Source organism: Cydia splendana, chromosome 3 (genome assembly GCF_910591565.1).
Source record: "Cydia splendana chromosome 3, ilCydSple1.2, whole genome shotgun sequence".
In the NCBI taxonomy this organism is placed as follows: Eukaryota; Metazoa; Arthropoda; class Insecta; order Lepidoptera; family Tortricidae; genus Cydia; species Cydia splendana.
In genome coordinates, this window is record NC_085962.1 from 1,907,568 (window position 1) to 1,931,837 (window position 24,270).

The 24,270-nt window shown below is 43.6% G+C and overlaps 1 protein-coding gene across 1 annotated transcript in view; it reads left to right on the forward strand.

The window, feature by feature from the left end:
* The window catches only part of LOC134806444 (fat-like cadherin-related tumor suppressor homolog), a 56,693-nt gene that overhangs the window by 21,554 nt on the left and 10,869 nt on the right, over positions 1–24,270 (forward strand). Inside the window, exons 20-39 of the mRNA XM_063779724.1 lie at positions 357–538; positions 1,058–1,225; positions 1,781–1,985; positions 3,310–3,333; positions 4,953–5,107; positions 5,610–5,691; positions 6,144–6,390; positions 7,034–7,391; positions 7,877–8,023; positions 8,638–8,941; positions 9,733–9,974; positions 11,051–11,285; positions 11,587–11,810; positions 12,314–12,614; positions 13,969–14,147; positions 15,466–15,687; positions 16,698–16,923; positions 17,327–18,777; positions 22,710–22,963; positions 23,186–23,277. Coding sequence (XP_063635794.1) covers positions 357–538; positions 1,058–1,225; positions 1,781–1,985; positions 3,310–3,333; positions 4,953–5,107; positions 5,610–5,691; positions 6,144–6,390; positions 7,034–7,391; positions 7,877–8,023; positions 8,638–8,941; positions 9,733–9,974; positions 11,051–11,285; positions 11,587–11,810; positions 12,314–12,614; positions 13,969–14,147; positions 15,466–15,687; positions 16,698–16,923; positions 17,327–18,777; positions 22,710–22,963; positions 23,186–23,277 — 5,298 coding nt within the window. The remainder of the gene's footprint in view (positions 1–356; positions 539–1,057; positions 1,226–1,780; positions 1,986–3,309; positions 3,334–4,952; positions 5,108–5,609; positions 5,692–6,143; positions 6,391–7,033; positions 7,392–7,876; positions 8,024–8,637; positions 8,942–9,732; positions 9,975–11,050; positions 11,286–11,586; positions 11,811–12,313; positions 12,615–13,968; positions 14,148–15,465; positions 15,688–16,697; positions 16,924–17,326; positions 18,778–22,709; positions 22,964–23,185; positions 23,278–24,270) is intronic.

The following is a 24,270-nucleotide window of genomic DNA, read 5'->3' on the forward strand; positions in this document are numbered from 1 at the left end:
GCGGGAAACGCGCAATGTCATTGTCAAATTCCTTGACAAAGTCAGCGACGAAGTTGAACGACAGGTACTCAATAATCTATGTAAACATATCAAGGAAATTGACAGAGATATCGCGTGTTTTGTTAAAAACGGCATTGTTATTACATTTTAAGTATTCGGAAGATATTAATCTGGTGCTATGTGTTATGAAGTTCGTGAGGCTTTCTTGGATGAGATTAGCTCAGGACCAGAATAAATGGCGTACACGAGAGGACTATACTCAGTAGTGGGAGATAGGAGGCTACACTGATGAAGATGTGTTTAAGTTTCATTTAAATTGATTTGTTTTCAATAATGCTATAATTTTGTATTTGTAGGTACCGGCGCAGACGCCCGCATAGCCCTAGCCCGTCTCGCCGTATCCGTGACGGACGTAAATGACAACTGCCCCGTGTTCGTCGGCCGCCCGTACGCCGCCGCCGTGCCGGCCGGCGCCGAGCCGCAAGCCCCCGTGTTCACCGTCCGCGCCGATGATAGAGATGCCAATGACAACGGCGAGGTACTCTACTATCTCTGTCTTACTCTAGCTGCTATCTCCGTCTCACTACAACTGCCTCGTCATGCTCGTCCGTACGCTGCCGCCGTGCCGGCCGGCGCCGAGCCGCAAGCCCCCGTGTTCACCGTTCGTGCTGACGATAGAGACGCTAATGACAACGGCGAGGTACTCTGCCACTATCACTGTCTTACTCTAGCTCCTATCTGCGTCTCACTACAACACACAGCCGATATGGACCGAGCAGTGGATGAGAAGTTGAGAACGGTGAGGTTGTCGAAGTACGGACGTCCGAGCCGTGGACGTGACGTAACCGACAATATCCCGTGTTGAATGAGCTATCGGTAATGTGGTAATTTTAGTCCAAGGTGCCTAAAGATACAAATTTTTGATGCCGTAGGCTCAACCAGAGGTACGCTTTCTATGTTTTGGCTCAAACACAAATTTCTTAAATCGGTATTTCTGATATAATTTTAAGTCAAGAGAAATTATTATCCAGTATATTAAACAGCATATTATTTTCAGGTCCGATACGAGATGAAACGCGGTCACGGCGAACTCTTCCGCGTAGACCGTAGAACTGGCCAAGTCACTCTGAAACAGACCCTCGACGCTCACGCTTCAGTCTATGAGCTGGTCATAGCTGCCTTCGACGGAGGCTCACCACCTTGCGGGGCTGAAGCCACACTTACGGTAACAAAACATTTTAGTAGACCTTTTATGTTAGACCCTGGACCATGCTTCCGTTCAAGACCATTGTTGCTTCCGATGGAGGCACGCTGGTGGTTCGTAAAATAGAATCTTGAGCGTTGCGAGGGTTTCAAAGCACGAGGGTTAAAAAAAATTTGCCCCCGAGTGAAACATAAAATTTTTCACCACACTAACCCGAAGCAAATATTAAATGTAAAATATCAAACAAAATCAAACCAAATCAAATCCAAATGAATGTTATCAAATATTTATCATCCAAAATCATCATTTAACAGTCAATTCTACCAGCAAACATAAGAAAACAACTCAAAATTTGCATTTGATTACTTTGCTTCACATGTGAATAAAATGCAACTTTGCTATCAGTTTTTGAAGTGCAAAAGTAAGCCATTCCGAGCTGATGTGGTGAAAAATCTGTTCTCTCTCTGTGGAAACAAAGAACACTTTGGTTCCACATCTTTACAATATGGCACCTGTTTCAGCAACATAAATAATTGGCTCGTGATATTATTATAACACGTATGATTGTGCCCTCAGGTGCGCGTGTGGGCGGGCGGCGCGGCGCCGCGCTGGGACGCCGCGCACTCCGCGCGGGAGGCTCGCGAGGACGCCCCGCCCGGCGCCGCGCTGGCGGGCCCGCTCGTCGCTCGCTCGCCGCTGCAGCGTCCGCTTATATACTCGCTCGTTGATCCGCCTACAGATACTTCTGGAGCGCCGCTGTTTGAAATACACTTCGACACAGGTAGGTACTTTAATGTCTAAAGCCTCACGTATTACTGTGCTACGTCCGAGTTCGAGGCCCCACTGGGCGTTCCGCTAGCGGGCCTGCTCATTGCTCGCTCCCCGCTACAACGCCCTAAAGACGCTTCTGGAAGTTCTGGAGCATCACTGTTTGAAATACTTCGACACAGGTACATATGTCCACTTAGCCTGAACGTCTTAAAATAAGCCCTTACAGAAGACTACCAGGAGTGCGTTCCGCTAATATATTCGCTCATTGACTCGCTTTTGGATTCTTTGGAACCTCCGCTCTTTGAAATACACTTCGACCCAGGTACGAGATCTTAATAGATTTTACAGTACATATGGTGATACTTTACCGTCCTAGGGCCATATGTACCTACTGCAAGACGTTGTACAATACTCGTACGAAAAGGTATTTCGCAAGCAGTGTCGATTTAAAACAGGTCGTCAGTCGTGTTTCAATTTGTCGCCACTCGTTGCGAATTTAGTACTTTTCGCACTTGTATCTTAATATACTATTTTGCCTCGACAAGGGAGCCTAGGACTTATTACTACGTCTGAGAAAGCTCCACCGGACGTCCTTCAAATGACGCAAAAGTTTTTTTTTATAAAAGCGATTAAGCTAATGAGATTTGAAAAGAACAGGGAAATGCATGTATTGAGCGACTAAACAGGTTCTTAATAAGTCAGTCGCTACTCTCATATTAACTTAAGTTAACATTGAATATGAAAACCTTAATTTATAAACTTAACACGGTAAAAACGGGTGTTTTTTTGACAATCGCATGACAACCAGAACAGTTATTTCAATTGGAATCAATAGATAATATGTATATTAAAACTCGCATGTGAAATAGATATTGGGGATCGGGAAGAACACAGGGCGACATACTTTGCGTATCTATGCACCTAAATGGTAAATAAAATGGTGGACGTTTAGTCAAACAACTGAGGATAGCGGCGCCGTCATATAGCGACCGACACAAAATACTACTCATCCATATTTAGCCGTATTATTTTGTATGGAGACGGCTGCTATATGACGGCGCTATCCTAGGAAAACAGAGCTTTGCGCCCAATCGCATGCAGCGGGGCGGGGAGAGTAGCGTTCGTGTCAAAAATCAAACACATTCAAACGTCATACGAGCGTCCTGATGGCCGCTTGCCGCCTCGTTGCCCGCTCCGCTGGACGCTCGCCATTCAGACCGCACAACCAACCGTTTTACTAGCAGACCATTTTAGACCTTATGTCCAAATAAATAAGGTGCATAGATTCGTAACAAGGCAGTAGAGCGCCACTAACCGTTGGTTTTGTCCCACAGCACCCGACAGAGGCAATAACCCATGTGAGTACTATCCTACCCTTCCCACCCCCGCCATTGTCATCCAATTTTTATCACATCTGTATTCTAGTCCTCACAGGATCATATGATGTCATGCTTCTCACGCCTCACTAACAGTCCGCATGTTAAATGTCGTTCTTGGTGTTAGTCACACACACATCTTGTCATCTCTCACCTTTCAGCCTCATTTAATATCGAAGAAATAGAATAGGTGTAAAGTCTAAGAAAAATTCGTGACTCCAAGTTTGAAAGTCGCATAATGTCCGTACATTACGTCCTTGTGGCCTACCTTGGCCGTATAGCGACATCTATTTCAACTGTCAAATTCGAGGCATAATTATTTCTTATACTTGAACATCTTCTATAGTTCGTTTTTTTTAGTATTAGTGTAGCGTACAAAGCCCAGCGTGGCTTGAATATGCTCTTGGGCCAACAAAGATGTAGACGACAAAGGCTTAATCCCCTCATGGGCCACCAAAAATGTAACGTACAAAGCCCAGCGTAGCTTGAATCAGCTCATGGGCCAACAAAATGCAGTCGACATTTGGAATAAAGGTAAACAATCTTGACGTGTCTTTTTATTGAAAAACACTTTTAAAAAATAAGTCACGGCCATTATGTAACAATTATGAATCAAATACGAGTATATACATTCTTTTGCTTTCATAAGTAATAGTAACTGATTTAAAAGTGTTTTTCAATTAAAAGACACATCAAGATCGCTTAGTTTTTTCTAATGCTAAAAAAACGAACTATAATAAATTCTTTACTCGGTGTTAAACAAGTTTAATGTTGTTTTATCTCCTTGTTTTCCTACACCTAAGTACTTCATTCTTGGCATTTTCAGCAATATTCAATACCTCGACTCACGCATTGCCTATGCCGGTTGCGCTTATCATTGTTCCACGTCGACACTGTTAACTGACAATTAAACCTTACTTCGAAGATATAAGGTTTACTTTTGGTTAGTTAAGAGTGTTACAAGTAGCTTACCATTCGCCGCTCCGCTAAACTAATGCGGATGAGGCTGCGTTTCCTCCAGAGATGTACGAGCATGGGCACAAGGTCTCTAACAAAACTCGTCTATTACGACAGTTCCGTAGCGGTGCGCGGCAACTACTAAGACTAGACACCAAAATTGGTGTGACCTGCATGTACTTGTAGCGACGCGACGAAATCGCGGAGTGAGCCACGCCTGGCACGGGTAGCGAGGGATGTGTTTGTTAAGAACCAATTGAATCACTTCTCTAGTGGACTATATTACCTATACATATTAATTGGTTCTTAGCAAACACATCGCTCGCTATGCATCCACACAAACCTCTAGTGGAAACGCAGTTGAAAGGTTTACGATTAAAGTTTAGCGGAACGGCGGATGACATTTATTGATGTGCTGAAGGAAAATTTCCAAACCTGAATTATTTTTCACATTATACAAGTTCTCACATTTTTTATACCTATGGAAATTATCCATTTTTAGAGTAGAAATTTCCTTTAATTCCAGAATTTTTTGAGAATTTTTCCAAAGTTTTGGAAATTTTCCCCAGCTTGCACATCTATATTTTCCGTCCCACCTTTTTCATACACACAGTTAATAATATTCTACACGTTTTTTTACACAGGTTCGCTAGTCCCGGCTCTACCACTGGACTACGAGCAAACCCGGGAGCTGGAGCTAGTGGTCCGGGCCACAGATGGCGTGACGGGGGCATCAGCGGACGCTTTAGTGACATTACACATAATAGATGTCAATGATTGCCCGCCGGAGTTATCGCAGGTATATGGTTTTCTCGGGAACAATATTATAGTCTTGCCAACCAATTACGTCAGTAGAAAAAGACTGCTAATTTGTAACATCATCAAGTTTTTTATAGTTTTTAATCTTTGTGTCAGAACCGCCTAGAGTTCGTCTAAGCTTACATTGCACCGTTTTTGGCCAGAACAAAGTAAGGTAGGTATTGTCATTAAACGTCATATTTTTAAACAAATTTGACATAGCAAATGTCACGCAGAGTTATGACAGCTTGGTCCAACTCTATCGTGAAACAAACTTAGTATAAATATAATTAATTTTAGTATAAGGTGGCCAGTTATTGAAAGTTGGCCAGTTATTGAACCCTTATACTAAAATGAATCCTGTTTATAGATGAATAGAATTCATTTTTAGTTTAAGGCGGCCAGTTACTAAAAGTCGTCAGTTACTGGTGAATTACCCTACTATATTACTAAAATTGGAAGAAGACTGACCACATTTACATATTGATATAATTCTATTTCAGGACTTGTATGATGTGGAGGTTAGCGAGGCAGCGGCCGTTGGGACGACCATCATTACCTTCCACGCCAGGGACAATGACACCGGTAACCACCTACTTATAATTCTATTTCTTGCTCCATGGTACATTTTTGCGTAGTATTTACATATTTATTATGGTATCACATGGACCCTGAAAAGGGTGTAGCAAATACAAAAAATGCTATTACTAGTTCATAGGCAAAAATGGCCGCCATTTGATAATTTCAACTCAATGGCCCGATTCAATGCTAATTTAAACTTTCACGATTTTGACACAATATTATCTTAGAGGTGATTTTCAAATCAATTTATATGCCGTTAAGCACCTTTTTAGCAAAAATTCATTGATTGTGTAATGTACGGCTACCACCAGTTTTGACATTGACGTATTCGCTCACGTCACTCATGTACTTTCTATACATCTCGCTTGCACTAATATGCGAGTACGAAACGTTTAACCTCGCCTATTACCTAATCACCTATATGATATGACTAACCTAATGTATTCTATTTCCAGGTGTAAACGGCGAGATAACCTACTCGCTCTCCGGCGAGAACTCGTCTCTCGCTCTCTTCTCTCTCGACGCCACCACCGGAGCATTAGTACTAGCAGCCCCATTGGACGCTGAAACTAGCGCTGAGCATCGTCTACTAGTGACAGCGAAGGATGGAGGCAGACCGGCGTTGGCGGATACAGCGCATTTGAGACTGCGAGTCAAGGATGTAAACGACGCGCCGCCGAGACTAGAACGACCAGTTGTCAGGTAACTCCTCTCTCGCTGTCCTCTCTTGACTGCATCACCGGCGCTTTAGTACTAGCAGCCCCATTGGACGCTGAAACTAGCGCTGAGCATCGTCTACTAGTGACAGCGAAGGATGGCGGCAGACCGGCGTTGGCGGATACAGCGCATTTGAGACTGCGAGTCAAGGATGTAAATGACGCTCCGCCGAGACTAGAACGACCAGTTGTCAGGTAACTCCTCTCTCGCTGTCCTCTCTTGACTCCATCACCGGCGCTTTAATACTAGCAGCCCCATTGGACGCTGAAACTAGCGCTGAGCATCGTCTACTAGTCACAGCGAAGGATGGTGGCAGACCAGCTTTGGCAGATATAGGACATTTAAGATAAGACATAGGACAGAAGAGATAAGACATTTAAGAGATTTTAGAGAGATTTTTAAGAGATAGGACATTTGAGATAGGAGATTTAAGTGAAGGATATTAATGATGCGCCTGGGCGGCCTGAGGTACTCGTACCCCATTTAAAAATCCATTCTGTAGGTGAATGAAATCGCTTTACCTTAGGTTTACCTCTAGTTATCTTTGCTTTAGGTATACGCTATAGTAAGGTACTTTCTAAAAATGAACCATATTACAGCGTCTAATCATCATTATTTTTGTCCCCAGCGCCCTAGTAAGCGAAGAGGCCGCCCGCGGCACCGTGCTGGCGCGCGTGGCGGCCTGGGACCGCGACGCCGGCGACGCCGCGCGCCTGCGCTACGCCGCCGTCGACGCCCCGCCCACCCCCTTACTCTCCGTCGGCGACACCACCGGCCTGGTCACGCTGTCTGCACCTAGAGGATGGCCTAAAGACTCCTCGAGATCGCTAAATGTTTCTGTCTCTGATGGGGCTCACGCGGCGTTCGCGAGGGTGAAGCTTACTGTGGTGCCAGCGAATAGGCATGCGCCGAGATTCCCTCATTTAGTATATGAAGCGAGGGTTATGGAGAATCTTCCACCGCCTGTTCTATTGACTACTGTAAAGGTTAGTTTAATTTTAAACGGTATTATTAGTACCCATTCTGTACATACAAACTCAACTTTCTATTCAAAGATAAGGTTATTTCGTTGAGGCGCAAATTGTGAACTAGCATGGTGCTTGACGCTACACTTACGGCTCGTCCACGACATTGCCCGACTGGCGGTGGCAGCGGCGGCAATCATAGGTTGGAGCGAGACACAGCGTTCGACACCTTTCGTTCCCGTCTATTGTTGCGGCCGCTGGTCGCGCAAACTCATAGCCAGGCCGTCATTTTGCTAGCTCAAGAGCTGGATTCAGCTACTTTCCATAGAATCACTCTGTAGAAACAGTTGAGAATAACATCGTGAAATCATTCAAGATCATATTTCGGGCCTAATAGAACTAAACCTCCAGCGGCTTAGACGGAACGTCCAGTTTGACGGGAAGCAACACTATGTTCTCATTAGACTCCCTGAGTGATCCTAAGATTAAACAATATTTTATTCTAGGCCGATGACGAAGATGGCGGCGAGTACGGCACGGTGACCTACTCCATCGACTCGGCTTTACTCCGAGAAACGTTCTCATTGGACGCTGCCACTGGCGCCTTGACTACGCGAGTGGCTTTAGATCGCGAAGCCAAAGCTGAGTGGGAGGTAATTTTACACTGAACTTAATAAGAGCAGGTTTGACGGCGACGAGTACGGCACGGTGACCTATTCCATCGATTCGGCGTTGCTCCGAGAAACGTTCTCATTGGACGCTGCTACCGGCGCCTTGACTACGCGAGTGGCTTTAGATCGCGAGGCCAAAGCTGAGTGGGAGGTAACTACACACTGAACTTAATAAGAGCAGGTTTGACGGCGACGAGTACGGCACGGTGACCTATTCCATTGATTCGGCGTTGCTCCGAGAAACGTTCTCATTGGACGCTGCTACCGGCGCCTTGACTACGCGAGTGGCTTATCGCGAGGTTAAAGCTGAGTGGGAGGTAACTACACACTGAACTTAATAAGAGCAGGCTTGACAGCGACGAGTACGGCACGGTGACCTATTCCATCGATTCGGCGTTGCTCCGAGAAACGTTCTCATTGGACGCTGCCACCGGTGCTTTGACTACGCGAGTGGCTTTAGATCGCGAAGCCAAAGCTGAGTGGGAGGTAACTACACAATGAACTTGATACTCACATAGAAAATTTGATTTTCGCGCCTTTTTACTGACACACTCTGCTTGCCAGGATTACGTTCTAAATATCTCTTAATTCCCCAGGTACCAGTGGCAGCGCGCGACGGAGGCGGCCGCATCCGCCACACCACCGTCCGCGTCCGCGTGCTCGACGCCAACGACCACGCCCCAGAGTTCCCCCTCCGCGAATACCGCGCCTCCGCCCCTTACAACCTACAGCCACACAAGCCGTTCCTGACTTTGACTGCGCATGACGCGGATATTGGAGAACATGCGAAGATAAAATATGAGTTGTATGATGGGGAGTTAAATTCGGATGCGTCAGGGCTGTTTGAGATAGATGCGGTTACTGGCGCTTTGGCTTTTGCGAAGAATGCCTCTGCTTTCGGTAAGTTTCTTTTTTTAATTTGTCAATTTTAGCTCAGGGCCGTCTTAAACTATGCTGGGGCCCTTGGGCACATAATAATTTGGGGCCCTTTTGGAAAGTAAAGAAAGCAAAATTGAACTAACATTTTTCTACTATATCCTTCTATTTATTATGGGTATACAAATATACTGTTACTGTCTTACCTCGGGGCCCCCTGAGGATGGGGGCCCTGGGCACGGGCCCCGTGTGCCCTTATGGTAAAGACGGTACTGTTCACGCTACTTTATACATGTTTTCTTAAAATAATGAAAATATTTTAGAAATCGCACCTATCCGAAGTCAGCCAGCTGGCGTAAAAAGTTGTATTTATTGAAATTTAAACAAATTACGCATTTTCAAATACATATTTGGCGTTAAAATGTATGATTTTAAATCGTAGGTACTTAAATAGTGTGTTTCTACTGCGGGTATGGTCTGTAAAGGAGATAGCGGTATTTTCCAGTAATGGAGCTGGAGTGGAAACTCGAGTCTTGCAAGTTTACACATTTTAAAATTAATTAGGAGGTTTAAAGGGGCCCACTGATTAACAGTCCGCCGGACGGTATCGGTCTGTCAGTTGTTCGGAACTGTCAAAATTTTGTTCTAACTGACAGGCCGATACCGTCCGGCGGACTGTTAATCAGTGGGCCCCTTTAAAACATTAGGTAAATTAAGATCAGGATTGTTCACTGATAAGTCTAGGATGCTTTAAATGTACCCAAATATCTTTTTTTTAAATCCTAAATTCACCTTTCCCAAATTGTCTTTTGCAGCGTCCCGCTCAGTAGTAGTGTGGGCCCGGGCCCGCGACGGCGGCAACCGCGCCGGGTCCGCCGGCGTCGCCGTCTACGTGCTCGGCCCAGGAGAAAGGGCCCCAAGGGTCCAGCCACCACCGCCAGCCCTGTTCTTGAGGGAAGACGCAGCCCCAGGAACCTTGCTGGCGGAGTTAAGGGCGGATCCGACGGAGCCTATCCCAAGATATAGACTGGCGCCGGTTAACTATGGAAAAGACCAGGTAATTCTTTCTTTTAGGCGATGTCGTATATACTTAGGGCCAGTTGCACCAACCACAATCGACGGACTGATAATTCTGACCAACGTCACACAGCAGAAAATCAATGTAACTTCAAACACCATAAAATTTAGTACACGTTACGACAATGACAGACGAGTTGGTGCAACCGACCCTTAGACTATTCCCTCTAGCGTCTTCCTACGTCCTTGGACCTGGGGAACGGGCTCAAAAGGTCCAGCAAGATCAGCCACAACCTCCAGATCTGTTCCTTAGGGAAGATACAGCTCCAGAAACATTGCTGGCGGAGTTGAGGACTGATCCGACTGAGTTGATAACGAGATATCGGCTGGCGCCGGTTAACTATGGAAAAGTTCAGGTAACTCTTTCTTTTCGGCCTTGTCTTATTTTAGACAGACTGCTCTAGCGTCTTCCTACGTCCTTGGACCTAGCGGGGCACAGGGGTCCAGCGACCACCTCCAGACCTGCTCCTTAGAGAGGATGCAGCTTGAAGACTGATTTGACTGAGCCGATACCGAGATATCGACTAACGCCTACAAACTGCTATGTAGTTTGGCAGATAAATAGCAATAAAGACTGTAACTTCCCTTTTTTAGAGTAAATAAATTAAAAAACTGTGGAAACATCAGGTAATTTCTTGACTGGATGGCTGCAATTAGTAGATAGAGACTCACCCAATCCTGAAGGTGAAACTGGCTGATTCTTAATATTCTTCTTCTTCCTCGCGTTATCCCGGCATTTTGCCACGGCTCATGGAAGCCTGGGGTTTGCTCTTGACAACTAATCCCAAGAATTGACGTAGGCACTAATTTTTACGGAAGCGACTGCCATCTAACCTTCCAATTGGGATTAGCCCGGTTTCCTCATGATGTTTTCCTTCACTGAAAAGCGAGTGTTAAATATCAACTGATATTTCGTACATAAGTTCCGAAAAACTCATTGGTACGAGCCGGGGTTTGAACCCGCGACCTCCGGATTGAAAGTCGCACGCTCTTACCGCTAGGCCACCAGCGCTTCTTGATTCTTCATATTATTAACACAATATTTTGATTCCCCAGTTCGCCCTGGACGAGCAAGGTCGCCTAGTCCTCTCGGCGCCCCTGGACCGCGAGTCAGCACGAGAACTCCCCATCGGGATCCTCTGCGAAGGCCCAGGGTCTCCAGCCCCGGCCACCTTACTACTGACTACTTTACACGTGCTGGATGTCAATGAGCATGCGCCTACATTCCACTCGCAGCCCTACGTCGTCCATTTGGCTGAAAACACGCCACCTCATTCGACGGTCGTCAGATGTGAGTTCTTTATCAAAGACAGTTATCATGGTCTTTAGGTACTTAGTATTATGGCCGCTTGAAAAGCAGAGATATTTTCCGAAAGCAAGATATTCTATGTAAGTCTAGTAGCTAATATCAAAGAGAATTTGAAATAGATGAATATTGTCAAAGTAAATTATAGTCAGTACATTTACTGCCATCTTTCGACACAAATGATTAACACTTTGTATTTGATGATTGCCTGTTGACAGAAAAGTAGGTATAGTAAAAAATGTAATGTTTAACAAAAAACATTTCTAATGAATGTTTCTCTCCACAGTAATGGCGACAGACCCAGATGCCGGCTCTAATGGCGAGGTCCAATTCTCCCTCGGCGAAGGCGGAGACTCAGCCCTATTCGCCGTAGACGCCCGCACCGGCTGGGTGACGACCCGCGCCCCTCTGGATCGAGAAACCAAAGCGGAGTTACGAGTGCCGCTAATAGCGAGTGATCAAGCTCCTCAGAAACGTTCTAGTCGTGGCACTCTCGTCGTGCGACTACAGGTATATATACAGCTCTCTTATCCTCATCTTAATAATACAGCCCCTCAGCTGTGGAAAGTAGTTGACATCAAAATTTCACCTTTATTTTTGTATTGCTGTATAGTTTCAACACTGCTCGGCCCGAGGGGCCTTACAGCCTGAGGGGTGAAGATAACATGTTCATGTTCTTTTATTAGTCCGACACAGAGGAGAGAGGATAGATATTTCAACTTTAATTGGAAGTAGTTTAGCGATGTCATTCAAATGAATTACTTTTATTCTAAACTATAAACTATTTTATTATCATTTAAACCTCAGCTTTAAGTAGTAATTTTTCACGTCATCATATTTCAACTACAAGCAAAAGAGCCCTCTCAAAATTCAGATCATACTACGTGAATTTAAGTTCATATGGTGCAACTATTGGTATTGGTGTACTGTTCAACTATTGTTCTTTAGGCTGCCCTTTATTTAATAACTAAGTGTTATCTCGAAATCCCTGTGTATAACTGTTCTATTTCCAGGACTACAACGACTGTCCACCCCGCTTCGAGCCGGCCACATACTCCGCGTCCGTACCCGAAGATGCCGCGGCCGGCACCGTAGTCGCTAAACTAACCATCACCGACGCCGACGCTACCACTTCCCCGCTCGCCTTCCTTGTGGCCTCTGGGGACCCGCGAGCGAGGTTCCAGTTGAGGCCGTCGGGAGAGTTACTGGTTGCGAGGCCGTTGGATAGAGAGTTGGAGGAAAGTTACGAGCTGAGTGTTATAGCGACCGATGGGAAGTTTGATGCGCGAGCGACTGTTCAAGTTACTGTGACTGGTGTGTATTTATACGTATCTATATTACTTTATTTCAATAAACTTGTGGTCGTCAGTAAACCGGCGAAAATGAGTAATTATGTCATAATGTAAGGTATGTTGGGGTAATATCGGATGCGGGAGAAGAACGTAGGAAATTCATTTCCGCCAAAATAGGCTTTATTTCTTAATTTTGACAACAATGTGCAAGACGCTATTTCATTGCGCTTCGGACACCAAGTTTCCCTCCGCCGCTCAGTGATATAGGATGTGTTCTACGCGCCTTTAAAGGGAGCAAGGTAATTTTGGTCATTTTTCTGGCCATCCGATCTTCGCCCTGTAATTTATGTCGAGTATTGTGATAAAACTGTGGTTGTTTTTGAGATTCAGTTGATGTCAAATTTCGTTTTGAAGGTTTATCTTTAAATTAATCCAATCAAAACAGACCTAGGACTGCTGTAGACCGATTTCCGATCTTTACCCTTGCAGGTAAAGATCGGATAGCAACAATCCGACCTTTACCCATTTAAAATTCAGCAGTGATTGTCAAACTTTGTTTTTTTATGACTGCAATAACTCTGTTTTTATCGTAATTATTTCGTTCCTTTATTTTTATTCGAGGACGGTAATTCAAAAGGAAGATATATTAGCAGTGTACGTTGCTATATATGTATGAATGTATTACTTAGGAAATTGTTTCTATTGACATATCACACTTTGAGAGCCACAGATTTACCAAATTTTCGTATATGGGTCAAGATCGGATGCAAAAATGCAAAGTTTTAAACATTTGAGGAGAACTTTTAAGTTTCCAGCTATTCGTGGCTGAAATTCATATACGTTGGAGGAGGTTAAACATCGGATATACTCTTTTAGATACCTTATTATCTGAGCATTAGAACCGGTTTTTTTTCGCCATCCGATGTTCCCCCGGGATGACAAATTCATCGTTACCCTCGAATAAAAATATGTCTCATCTTTACACTCGTATAAAACTGAAACCGTTGAACATTGAAGGTTGCCAATATTCAGGCTTAAAGTTCGGTTATTATTTAACGATTTGCACCATATTTCTAGAAGCTGACACGTACTGAGCTCGAGAAAAAAAAATATTTCGCGAGGTCTCCCAATTAGTCCCAAATCCGTCCGGTATTACCCCAACATACCTCATACTGCGAGGGATGGTTTTTGGCACCTTTTTTTTACTTTTAAATCAATGAATACACCTTTTTTCGTTTTTTGAGTTGGCCTCTTATATTTATTTATTATCATCCATATTTTGTTCTGATGGACTTTGAAAACATACCGTATATCTGTGGATAAGAAAGACTAATGTTTTAATTAAATAATGCATAAAAATGTTGTCACCTTACAAGATGTCAACGACAACCCGCCCTACTGCGTGAGGCACCGCTACCGCGCATCGCTGCCAGAAAACGCGGCGGTCGGAACGCGCGTCGCCGCGCTGGAAACGACCGACGCTGATCTGCCGCCGCACGACGCACTGAGATACTTCCTGGAGGGCGAGGCTAACGAGGACTTTACCATCGACAAGGTAGCGTGCCATTTGTTCAATTTAGAAAATGTTTTTTCACCTCAGCAGCTCGAACAAGGGTACTTTGCTTCCTAAAAACAGTGAGCAAAATGCGATTTTGCTCACTAAGTAATTTTGTCTCACTCAGTGAGCAAAATCGCATTTTGCTCACTGAGTGAGACAAAATGTCATTCAAGTGATCATTATAGTCAAATGTCATTTCAACATGCGGGGTCTAATACAAGTTCGATATACTTGGGTTCTATTATCTCTGTCCCTCTAGGTATGTTCTCACTGCTTAAGGTGAAAAATTTTGTGTACTACACGAGATCAAAGTTATTTACATCTCGTGCGCTTTTGAATCCCTTACTACGCTCAAGATTCTAAATTAGATTATTATTATTATAGAATCTTTCGCTTGCACGGGACTCAAAATAAGCACTCGAAGAAATATCAAACTTTGATCTCTTGTTGTACAAATAACTATTTCACCACACCAGCTCGGAAAGGCTTACTTTGCACTTCAAAAACGGATAGCAAAGTTGCACTTTACTATCAGTAATTCACATGTGAGGCAAAGTAATCAAATGCAAATTTTGAGTTGTTTTCTTATGTTTGCTGGTAGAATTGACTTTAAAATGATGATTTTGGATGATAAATATTGTTTTCTTATGTTTGCTGGTAGAATTGACTTTAAAATTATGATTTTGGATGATAAATATTTAATAACATTCATTTGAATTTGATTTGAATTTGATTTGGTTTGATTTTGTTTGATATTTTACATTTAATATTTGCTTTGGGTTGGTGTGGTGAAAAATTTTGTGTTTCACTCGGGGGCAAATTTTTGTTTAACCCTCGTGCTTTGAAATCCTCGCAACGCTCAAGATTCCATTTTCAATTTTGGAATCTTTCGCTTGCTCGGGTATTAATATTAGCACGAGCGGTTAAACAAGAACTTTGCCCCCTTGTACAACAAATAACTATTATTATGTTCAAAGGATCAGTAGGGCTAAGATGGTCGGCTCTTTATCATTTGTCACCATGCCTGTCACGTTCTAACAAATATGTAAGTGCGAAAGTGACGCATGGCATGACATGTGATAAAAATGCGACCAATTCGACCATGATACCGCTGCAGGTGCAGAATAGCAATCCATAGCTAACGTTTGTTGTACATAAACGATTGCCTTTATGATTAAGTACCTACGAATTGCTTAAAAGTTCAAATATAGTATTTATTTGCACTGGTATAAGGGATGGGTTTTTTTACAATCAAATATCAAACCGCACTTTCTTAATATTAGCTACAAAATTTAACCAATCTTCTTGTCCACAGGAAACAGGCGAAGTGCGCGTAGCGCGCGCACTCGACCGCGAAACGCGCTCATCCTACGCTCTCGCCATGCACGCGCAAGACCGAGCGCGGGCGGCGTGGCGGTGCGCGTCGGAGTTGCTTGTTACTCTGACGGATGTGAATGACAATGCTCCGAGATTCTCTGCGGAACTGTATTCTGTTACTCTGCCGGAGGATGCAGAGTTGGGTACTCTAGTCGCAAAGGTAACTCTTTCTTAATTTTATAAAACGCGCTTCCTATGCGCTCGCCATGCACGCGCAAGACCGAGCGCGGGCGGCGTGGCGGTGCGCGTCGGAGTTGCTTGTTACTCTGACAGATGTGAATGACAATGCTCCGAGGTTCTCGGCTGAGCTGTATTCTGTTACTCTGCCGGAGGATGCGGAGTTGGGTACTCTAGTCGCAAAGGTAACTCTTTCTTAATTTTATAAAACGCGCTTCCTATGCGCTCGCCATGCACGCGCAAGACCGAGCGCGGGCGGCGTGGCGGTGCGCGTCGGAGTTGCTTGTTACTCTGACAGATGTGAATGACAATGCTCCGAGGTTCTCGGCTGAGCTGTATTCTGTTACTCTGCCGGAGGATGCGGAGTTGGGTACTCTGGTCGCTAAGGTAAAGTCTCTTATATAACATTGTTTCCTTAATAATGAGGTCAAAAGGGCAATATTCAATATGAATGACGCTGTAGTAAGAGTGTTCCAAGTAACAGGTGGGATATCGCGAATTTAAATACCAGATCTAGAATATAAAAAAGTTTTAATTTCTTATTCGTGGAGTTACCAACTGGAAACATTGAGAAAACGAGCGTCAGAGTTACTTTATTACTGAGTGTGAATATTGTTGGTGCTGAGACGTCAGTTGTACATTTACAGCAGCAGAAGTTGCTAAGCGGGCGAGCTGTTCAAAGTTACCTTGACGCGTTCTTATTCCCTTAAAAATAAAGTCGCGTCAAGATCATTTTGAACACCTCGCCCGCTTAGAAACAATTACAATAATTCATCGAGAAAACCAATTCACGATAGACCTGTCACATCATCATCATCATCATCACCATATCAGCCCTTTATCGCCCACTGCTGAGCATAGGCCTCTCTTCTAGTACGCCCCTTGATCTGTCATATATTAGTTAGTATGTTTCCAAGTCTGTTATGTATGGTGGGACGTTGAACTGCTCCGAATTTCTTTATCCTTGACATTCCAATCCCTATTTTCTTACAGGTTCACGCCACAGACCCCGATCTAGGCTCCAACCGGCTCATCACCTACTCATTCGTGGAAGAAGAGGGCGGCGACGGCGGCGTATTCTCTCTTTCACCGGACAGCGGCGTCCTTACGCTACGAGCGCCGCTTGACAGAGAAGCTGCCGCGTCGCATCGAGTGTTACTGAGGGCTACTGATGGGGGAACCCCGCCTAAGTCTTCTACGGCTGCTTTGCGACTGACAGGTATGTGTAAGGTGGTTAACAGTGAGCCAACGGTACACATAGAATCAGTGTGATAATTTGAAGATCCGACGTAGTGCTATGATCAAATTCATGCTTTGTGTAATTCATAGTACGCACCTTTCAATCTTTTAAATACTCTCTCTTCTGTTATATTTGTGGACTAAGTGACATAAAATTTTAATGGCGTTATTCATAAACGCTTTTCAAGTCTAATAATAAGCCCTTGTTGGTCTTTATCGGTCATTTTGACATTTGTGTTTGTTAGAAATGGAACAAAATAACAAAAGTTTGCCAAGTTTTATGAATAAGGGAGTATGTATAAGAAAGAAGATACCCCTGCCCCACATTTAGACACACATATTCGATGGTGATTTCAATTCTCACACGATTAATTTCTCCCCAGTTGCCGACGTCAACGACAACCCTCCAGAGTTCGAGTTCCGCGAGTACCGCGCCGCCGCGCCCGAGCTGGACGCCCCCGGCGCGGAGCTGCTGCGCGTGCGCGCCACCTCGCGAGACGCCGGAGTCAACGCCGAAGTCTCCTACTCTCTAGTAGCTGGGGATGATCGCGAGGATTTCACTATAGATCGTGCATCGGGAGCGGTCAGCATAGCGCGACCGCTTGACTACGAAAGGCGACGAGCTTATTTACTAACAATACAAGCTCTAGACGGCGGCTCACCGCCGCTAGGCGATCTTGCAACTTTGAATATCTCTGTTATAGACGCTAATGACAACGCTCCTGTATTCGCTCAAGCGTCTTATAACGCTCGCGTGCGTGAAGATGCCGCTATAAATACAAGGATACTACAGCTAATAGCTGATGATGCTGATGATGGCGCTAATGGGAGAGTCACTTATACAATCGTAAGGGGTGACCGTGATGGGCGATTCAGTATTGACGAAGACACTGGCTATATTTCTGTAGCTGCGCCTTTAGATCGAGAAACTGTTTCAACGTATTCGCTCGAAGTTCGCGCGAGGGATAGAGGATTACCAGCGCTTGAAGCTTCCGTACGAGTCGCAGTTGAAGTGTTAGATGCTAACGATAACCCGCCTCTATTCGAACGAGCTAACTACTCCGTAGTGGTGCAAGAAGATAGACCATTAGGACATGCATTGTTGAAACTAGGAGTGACAGATGCAGATGCGGCACCTAACGCAATGCCGTATACATTTGATTTCCAAGCGGGCAATGAAGCGGGCGCGTTTAGATTAGAACAGGATGGTACTTTACGAACCGCTGCACGCTTCAACCATCGCATTAAAGAACGCTACGCGTTACAAGTCCGTGTATTTGATAATGGCGCACCGCCTTTATATTCCGACGCATGGATACACGTACGAGTTATAGAAGAATCTCAATACCCGCCTGTAGTAACACCTTTAGAAATCCAAGTGAATTCATACTTAGACGAATTCCCTGGTGGAGTACTTGGTCGAGTAGTAGCTTCAGACAGAGACGCTTACGATACTTTAACATACGCTATAGCAGCTCCAAAGCCTCCGCTTGGTCTTTTTGAGATTGATGCGACAGATGGTACGCTTCGAGCGGCACCGCGTCTAGATGTAGGCGAATACAAACTGAATGTGACAGTTGCGGATGGAAAATTCATATCCCACGCGACCGTTCGAGTAACAGTTCTTCTAGTATCAGATGCGTTACTAGCTCAAGCGGTAGTAGTGCGTTTCCGAGCCGTTAGTGCGGAGGACTTTGTGTTGAGTCACAGGAAGGGGTTTATACGTGCAGTGCGTGAGGCGGCGGACTGTGAGCCGGGGGACGTGGTGTTGTTGGGCGCGCAGCCTGAAGGCGAGACGGAGGATTGGGAGGAAGGGACGAGAGCGAGACGGCAGGTTAGTCCACTCTGGATCTATATCTGAATCCCTAAAATCTTTTCTCCTATCTTTGCATTCCCTAATATTGTTTGTCATAATGATCAGATGTCCTAACGCGCGTATTCCCTAATTTTGGTTTCCCTATTATCGAATGGGCGATTTTTTTTGTCCTAATATCTTTTTCCCTAATGACACTTTCCATATTGAGTATTTATCCTAATGTTATGTAGCATAATTATTTTTTTGCCTAATTATTGTTAGGCCTAAAAATTATATATCCTAACCATCATGTTACCTAATTTCACTTAGCCTATCGTTGCTTGACCTAACACTCGTATGCCCTAATTTTGATTTCCCTATTGCGTTTCGTTTTTACAATGGTCGCAGTTCTAACCTAACCTAACCCACTTTTGTGACAGCAGTTCGTTTTTGCGAGGATCACAGTTCTAACCTAACCTAACCCACTTTTGTGGCAACATTTCGTTTTTACAATGGTCGCAGTTCTAACCTAACCTAACCCACTTTTGTGGCAGCAGTTCGTTTTTGCGAGGGTCACGGTTCTAACCTAACCTAACCCACTTTTGTGGCAACAGTTCGTTACCATTCATTATGGAAAGTAATTGTTATGATAATTGATCAATAGGAAAAGTAACTGTTATGACGATTGATCATTAGGGTAATAGCCATTAGGTCAAAACAGTTAGAACATGTTATTTTATGCCAAACATTGTTAGGGATTTCGAAGAATATGGTAAAAAACCGGCCAAGTGCGAGTCGGACTCGCGTTCCAAGGGTTCCGTATATTACACAATTTTTAACAATCAGTGCCGGATTAAGATATGTTGATGCCCTAAGGATTTCTAGGTGCCCCCTCTCCCTCGGGTCATCAAGATTACATTGATTTTTTGGTAAATTGAGAGAAGTTCATTGCCGCGTTACAGCTGAGAATGGAAATCAGTCACATCATTTTATCACGAAAATTGACAGTGCCGCAGCAGTAATGTTGCAACAGAGTACCTAATGCTGTTGCAGTCGCCACCCGAATGTCACCTTTATCATAGCTTAGAAAGTAATAGAAACGCGAGCGAAGCGAGCGCGGAAATTTTTCTATATAAAAACGCAATATGATAGACAGTTGTACATTTTTACTTTTAGTATGGAAATCAGTCACATCATTTTATCACGGAAGTGGACAGTACTGCAGCAGTAACGTTGCAACAGAGTAATGTTGCTGCAGTCGCCACCCGAATGTCACCTTTATCATACCTTATAAAGTAATTGAAAACGCGAGCGAAGCGAGCGCGAAAATTTTTCGATATAAAAACGCAATTTTAGTTATAGTCCCAACCAGGCGCGAATCCAGGATTTCATACAGAGAAGGGATGGGACAGTTTTCTATCAGCCTAGCTTCGCATAGGGCTCGATATTTAAGGGTCTCAGCTAGGTTGTTTTCATGCATAAAATATGCAAGAAAGCAGAGAGCTTGGAATTGAATTGGCGAAGTGTGAGAAAGGCAGTAGGCCCAGCTGCGAAAGAGGAAAGCTTGGATTTGGATCCCCGCCCAAGTGTAATTAAGGCAAAAGATCAACTTTGCCGTAAGGCAGAAGGCCTCGCATAAGACCTAACGCCAAACCGCAAAAGAGTGGGTTGAAATCGAATCTATGCATGTAATCACGACTCTTCTACTGCTACCGATTGTTTCCCAAAGAATTACGCGCCATTATTTTTGCAAATTAGCTTTTGGACAGCTAAAAAAATCGTGTGGTAAAAACGATGTTTCTGTCCCTAATTTTAAAATTTGTTCAACTTTTTCAACCTGGCATTTAGGTGCCCCCCCTGAACGTGATGCCGTAAGCACGTGCTTGTTTTGCTTATTGGTTACAAAGTCTTTATTAATTCAACCATTAAAGTCGACGAGTACAAAAAACTTTGAGCTAGCTCTCAATTTAACATATTTTTTAAACATTATTTTTAATTTGACCTTACAATTACTCGTAAGTAGGTAAGACCGTTAAATATTTAAAATGATTATCTTATCAGAAAATTATCACCAATTACTCTAAGAAAACTACTACTCTAAGTAATCCGGCACTGTTAACAATGTATTTTTTATGTGAAACGTGAGTGAAATCTCTTTAAAAAATCCGTAGGGGTCGGATCAAAAACTGTAATTAAGTGCGACTCACGCTTGACTGTACATTTCTAATAGGTTTTCCTGTCATCTATAGGTATAGACCTATTTTATGTATTTTTTTAAAAATTTAAGACTTAGTAGTTTCGGAGATAAGGGGGGGGGAATGGTCATTTTTTGCCTATTTTCTTGAATAACTTTTAAACTGTTTGTTTGAAAATTATAAAAAAAATATATTTGAGATCCTTACAATAAGCTCTTTCATTTGATATGTAACATGATATAGTTTGAAAAATTAATTTTTTTAATTTTTTCATTTACCCCCCAAAAGTGGCCCCCATGTTTAAAATTCATTTGTTTACGTTACATGTCCGTATTTGGGTCACAAACTTACATATGTGTACCAAATTTCAACTTGATTGGTCCAGTAGTTCCGGAGAAAATCGGCTGTGACAGACGGACAGACAGACAGACAGACAGACAGACAGACAGACAGACAGACAGACGCACGAGTGATCCTATAAGGGTTCCGTTTTTTCCTTTTGAGGTACGGAACCCTAAAAACATTAGGGATCTTGATAGTTATGGTACAAATGCTTAGGGCAAATGAGTCTTAGGCCAACCATTACATTATGGAAAATAATCGTTATGACAATTGATCGTTAGGGCATGTGCCCATTAGGACAAACCAGTTAGGGCAAGTGACTTTAGGACAAACGTTGTTAGGGATTCAGAATGACACCCGTCCACACTAATAAATTCTACTTGTACAGTCGCCACACGAGATTGTTATGCCATTTAGGGTTCTTGCTAAATTGGAAATTCTATAGCGTTATTATCAAAGAGAAAAATAGTATAGAGGGCTCCTGTCATAGTAAATTTTGTAGTCACAGTAAATTTACTGCCATCTATCGACACACGACTAAAACTCAAAATGAAAACGTATAAAATTATCAAAGAAATGTATATATATGGATAAATGATTTTATTATTTTTATATCATTTTGACCCATGTTCATTCACTGATATCTATGTGTTAAAATTGTTAAATATCAAACGATATCGTCACGCCATCTAGCCGAGAATAGGCTAAAGGTGTGTGCGCCATCTATCCGAGAATGACTTTTTCTTGATTTCCGAGGCACGTTTTTTCCTTAGACTTTATTCATCTTATACGAAGTTACATATGTCTTTGGTTATTATTAAACAACCAACTTAGATGGGACCCTAAATGGCGTAACAATCGCGTAGTGTGATGGACACATACCTAATGTTTACATTTTCGCAGATGAAAATTCATTAGCATTTATATTTTAGCATCTAATTAAGTGCTTTAGAAAAGAATATTAGAAAAAAAATTGCAGCAAATTATACACTAATTACATCTAATAAAATAATGCTCCTTGTCTATATAGTTTATGCATTTTCATAATTATAAGAAACCATCCTAAGAATTCACTCATTGCGATGTCTTGATGATATGTTGGTACTGGTATTACTTAATTGAAAAGTGAAAAGGTAGTAGGTAGGTAGGTAGGGGGTAGGTAGGTAGTTCGCCTTTGTACTTCTTACTAATTGTATGTTATTTTTAATATGTCTTTTTGTACAATAAAGAGTTTACTACTACTACTACTAAAAGGAAGGGTTGTCAATGTTATTATTTATGCATGTTTGGATAGATATCTAAAGCACACGCAGTGCAAGTGTTATTTTAAAGGTGAAACTTCTATGAAATTATGACGTATAAATAACACTTGCACTGCGTATCAAAATCGTTGCAAACTTTTTTTTAGTCTAACTTTATATTTGTATTACCCAGGTGGCCCGCGACCTCGACGTAGCCCTCGCCGTCCGCGCGAACGGCGGGTGGCTAGCCGCCGACGCGCTCCGCCGCCGCTTGCACGCGCACCTCGAACGCTTAGAAGAACGTGCACGACTGGTCGTTGAAGAACTCGTGCGAGCCGCGTGCGGCGGATGCGTGCACGGCGCGTGCGCGGAGCGGGTAGAGCTGAGAGCGGAACGGTCTAGAGCGGTTATGAGCGATGTCTTCGCTTTAGTGGCGCCACCTTTGAGGTTAGTCGTGTTTTTTACACTTGATGGATGTTATAGTTGACTTAACTGTGGTAAAATGAATACCTATATCAATTCAATTATTTAAATGTGTCAGAATACACTAAAAATCAAAGCTGATCGTTTTTTGTGCGCATATCTATTATAGGATAGCCTATAATAGATGAAAAGTTTTACTATAAGGCGTCTAAGAAATGTTCCTTAAATAACCTTTATTGTTTTTAGGTTGCGCGGGTCTTGTGCCTGTGAGCCAGGCTGGGCGGGGCCGCGATGCGAACACGAAGCTGAATGCAGCGGGGTAGAGTGTGCGGCCGCTGGTAAGTGTTATTATAAACCTACTGACTAGAGCCATAGGGTTGATCCTTGTGTGTGAGCCGCTAACGCCGAGTGCAGCGAGGAGGAGTGTGCTGCCGCTGGGAAGTGTAATAATGAACCTACTGACTAGAGCCATAGGGTTGATCCTTGTGTGTGAGCCGCTAACGCCGAGTGCAGCGAGGAGGAGTGTGCTGCCGCTGGGAAGTGTAATAATGAACCTACTGACTAGAGCCATAGGGTTGATCCTTGTGTGTGAGCCGCTAACGCCGAGTGCAGCGAGGAGGAGTGTGCTGCCGCTGGGAAGTGTAATAATGAACCTACTGACTAGATCCATAGGGTTGATCCTTGTGTGTGAGTCGCTAACGCCGAGTGCAGCGAGGAGGAGTGTGCGGCCGCTGGTAAGCGTAATTATAAACCTAATGACAAGATCCACAGGGTTGATCCTTGTGTGTGAGTCGCTAACGCCGAGTGCAGCGAGGAGGAGTGTGCGGCCGCTGGTAAGCGTAATTATAAACCTAATGACTAGATCCACAGGGTTGATCCTTGTGTGTGAGTCGCTAACGCCGAGTGCAGCGAGGAGGCGGGTGCGGCCGCTGGTAAGTGTAATTATAAACCTGACTAGAGCCATAGGGTTGATCCTTGTGTGTGAGCCCGGCTGACTAGGTTTAGGCTTTGTATCTGACTAGGGCCATACGGTTGATAATTGTGTTAACGCATTTCTTGTCGGCTTCTTCTGTGAAAACATGGCCATGTCATCCCTCGCAACGTATTTACTAGAAATTTGAATACAAAGAAATTAAAGCGAGTACAAGTTTCACACACGAAGCTTTAATATTTAAAACGTAAATAATTAAGCTGGCCGTCTCGCTTGTACTCGAGGTCTGTAATTTTATTTACAGCTCATTAGAATCGGCCCCACAATAAAAAACTCTATTACAGGTGTAAATTGTGATTTTCCTTGTATATGTAGATTAAGCCTTTTATTTTTTATTGAA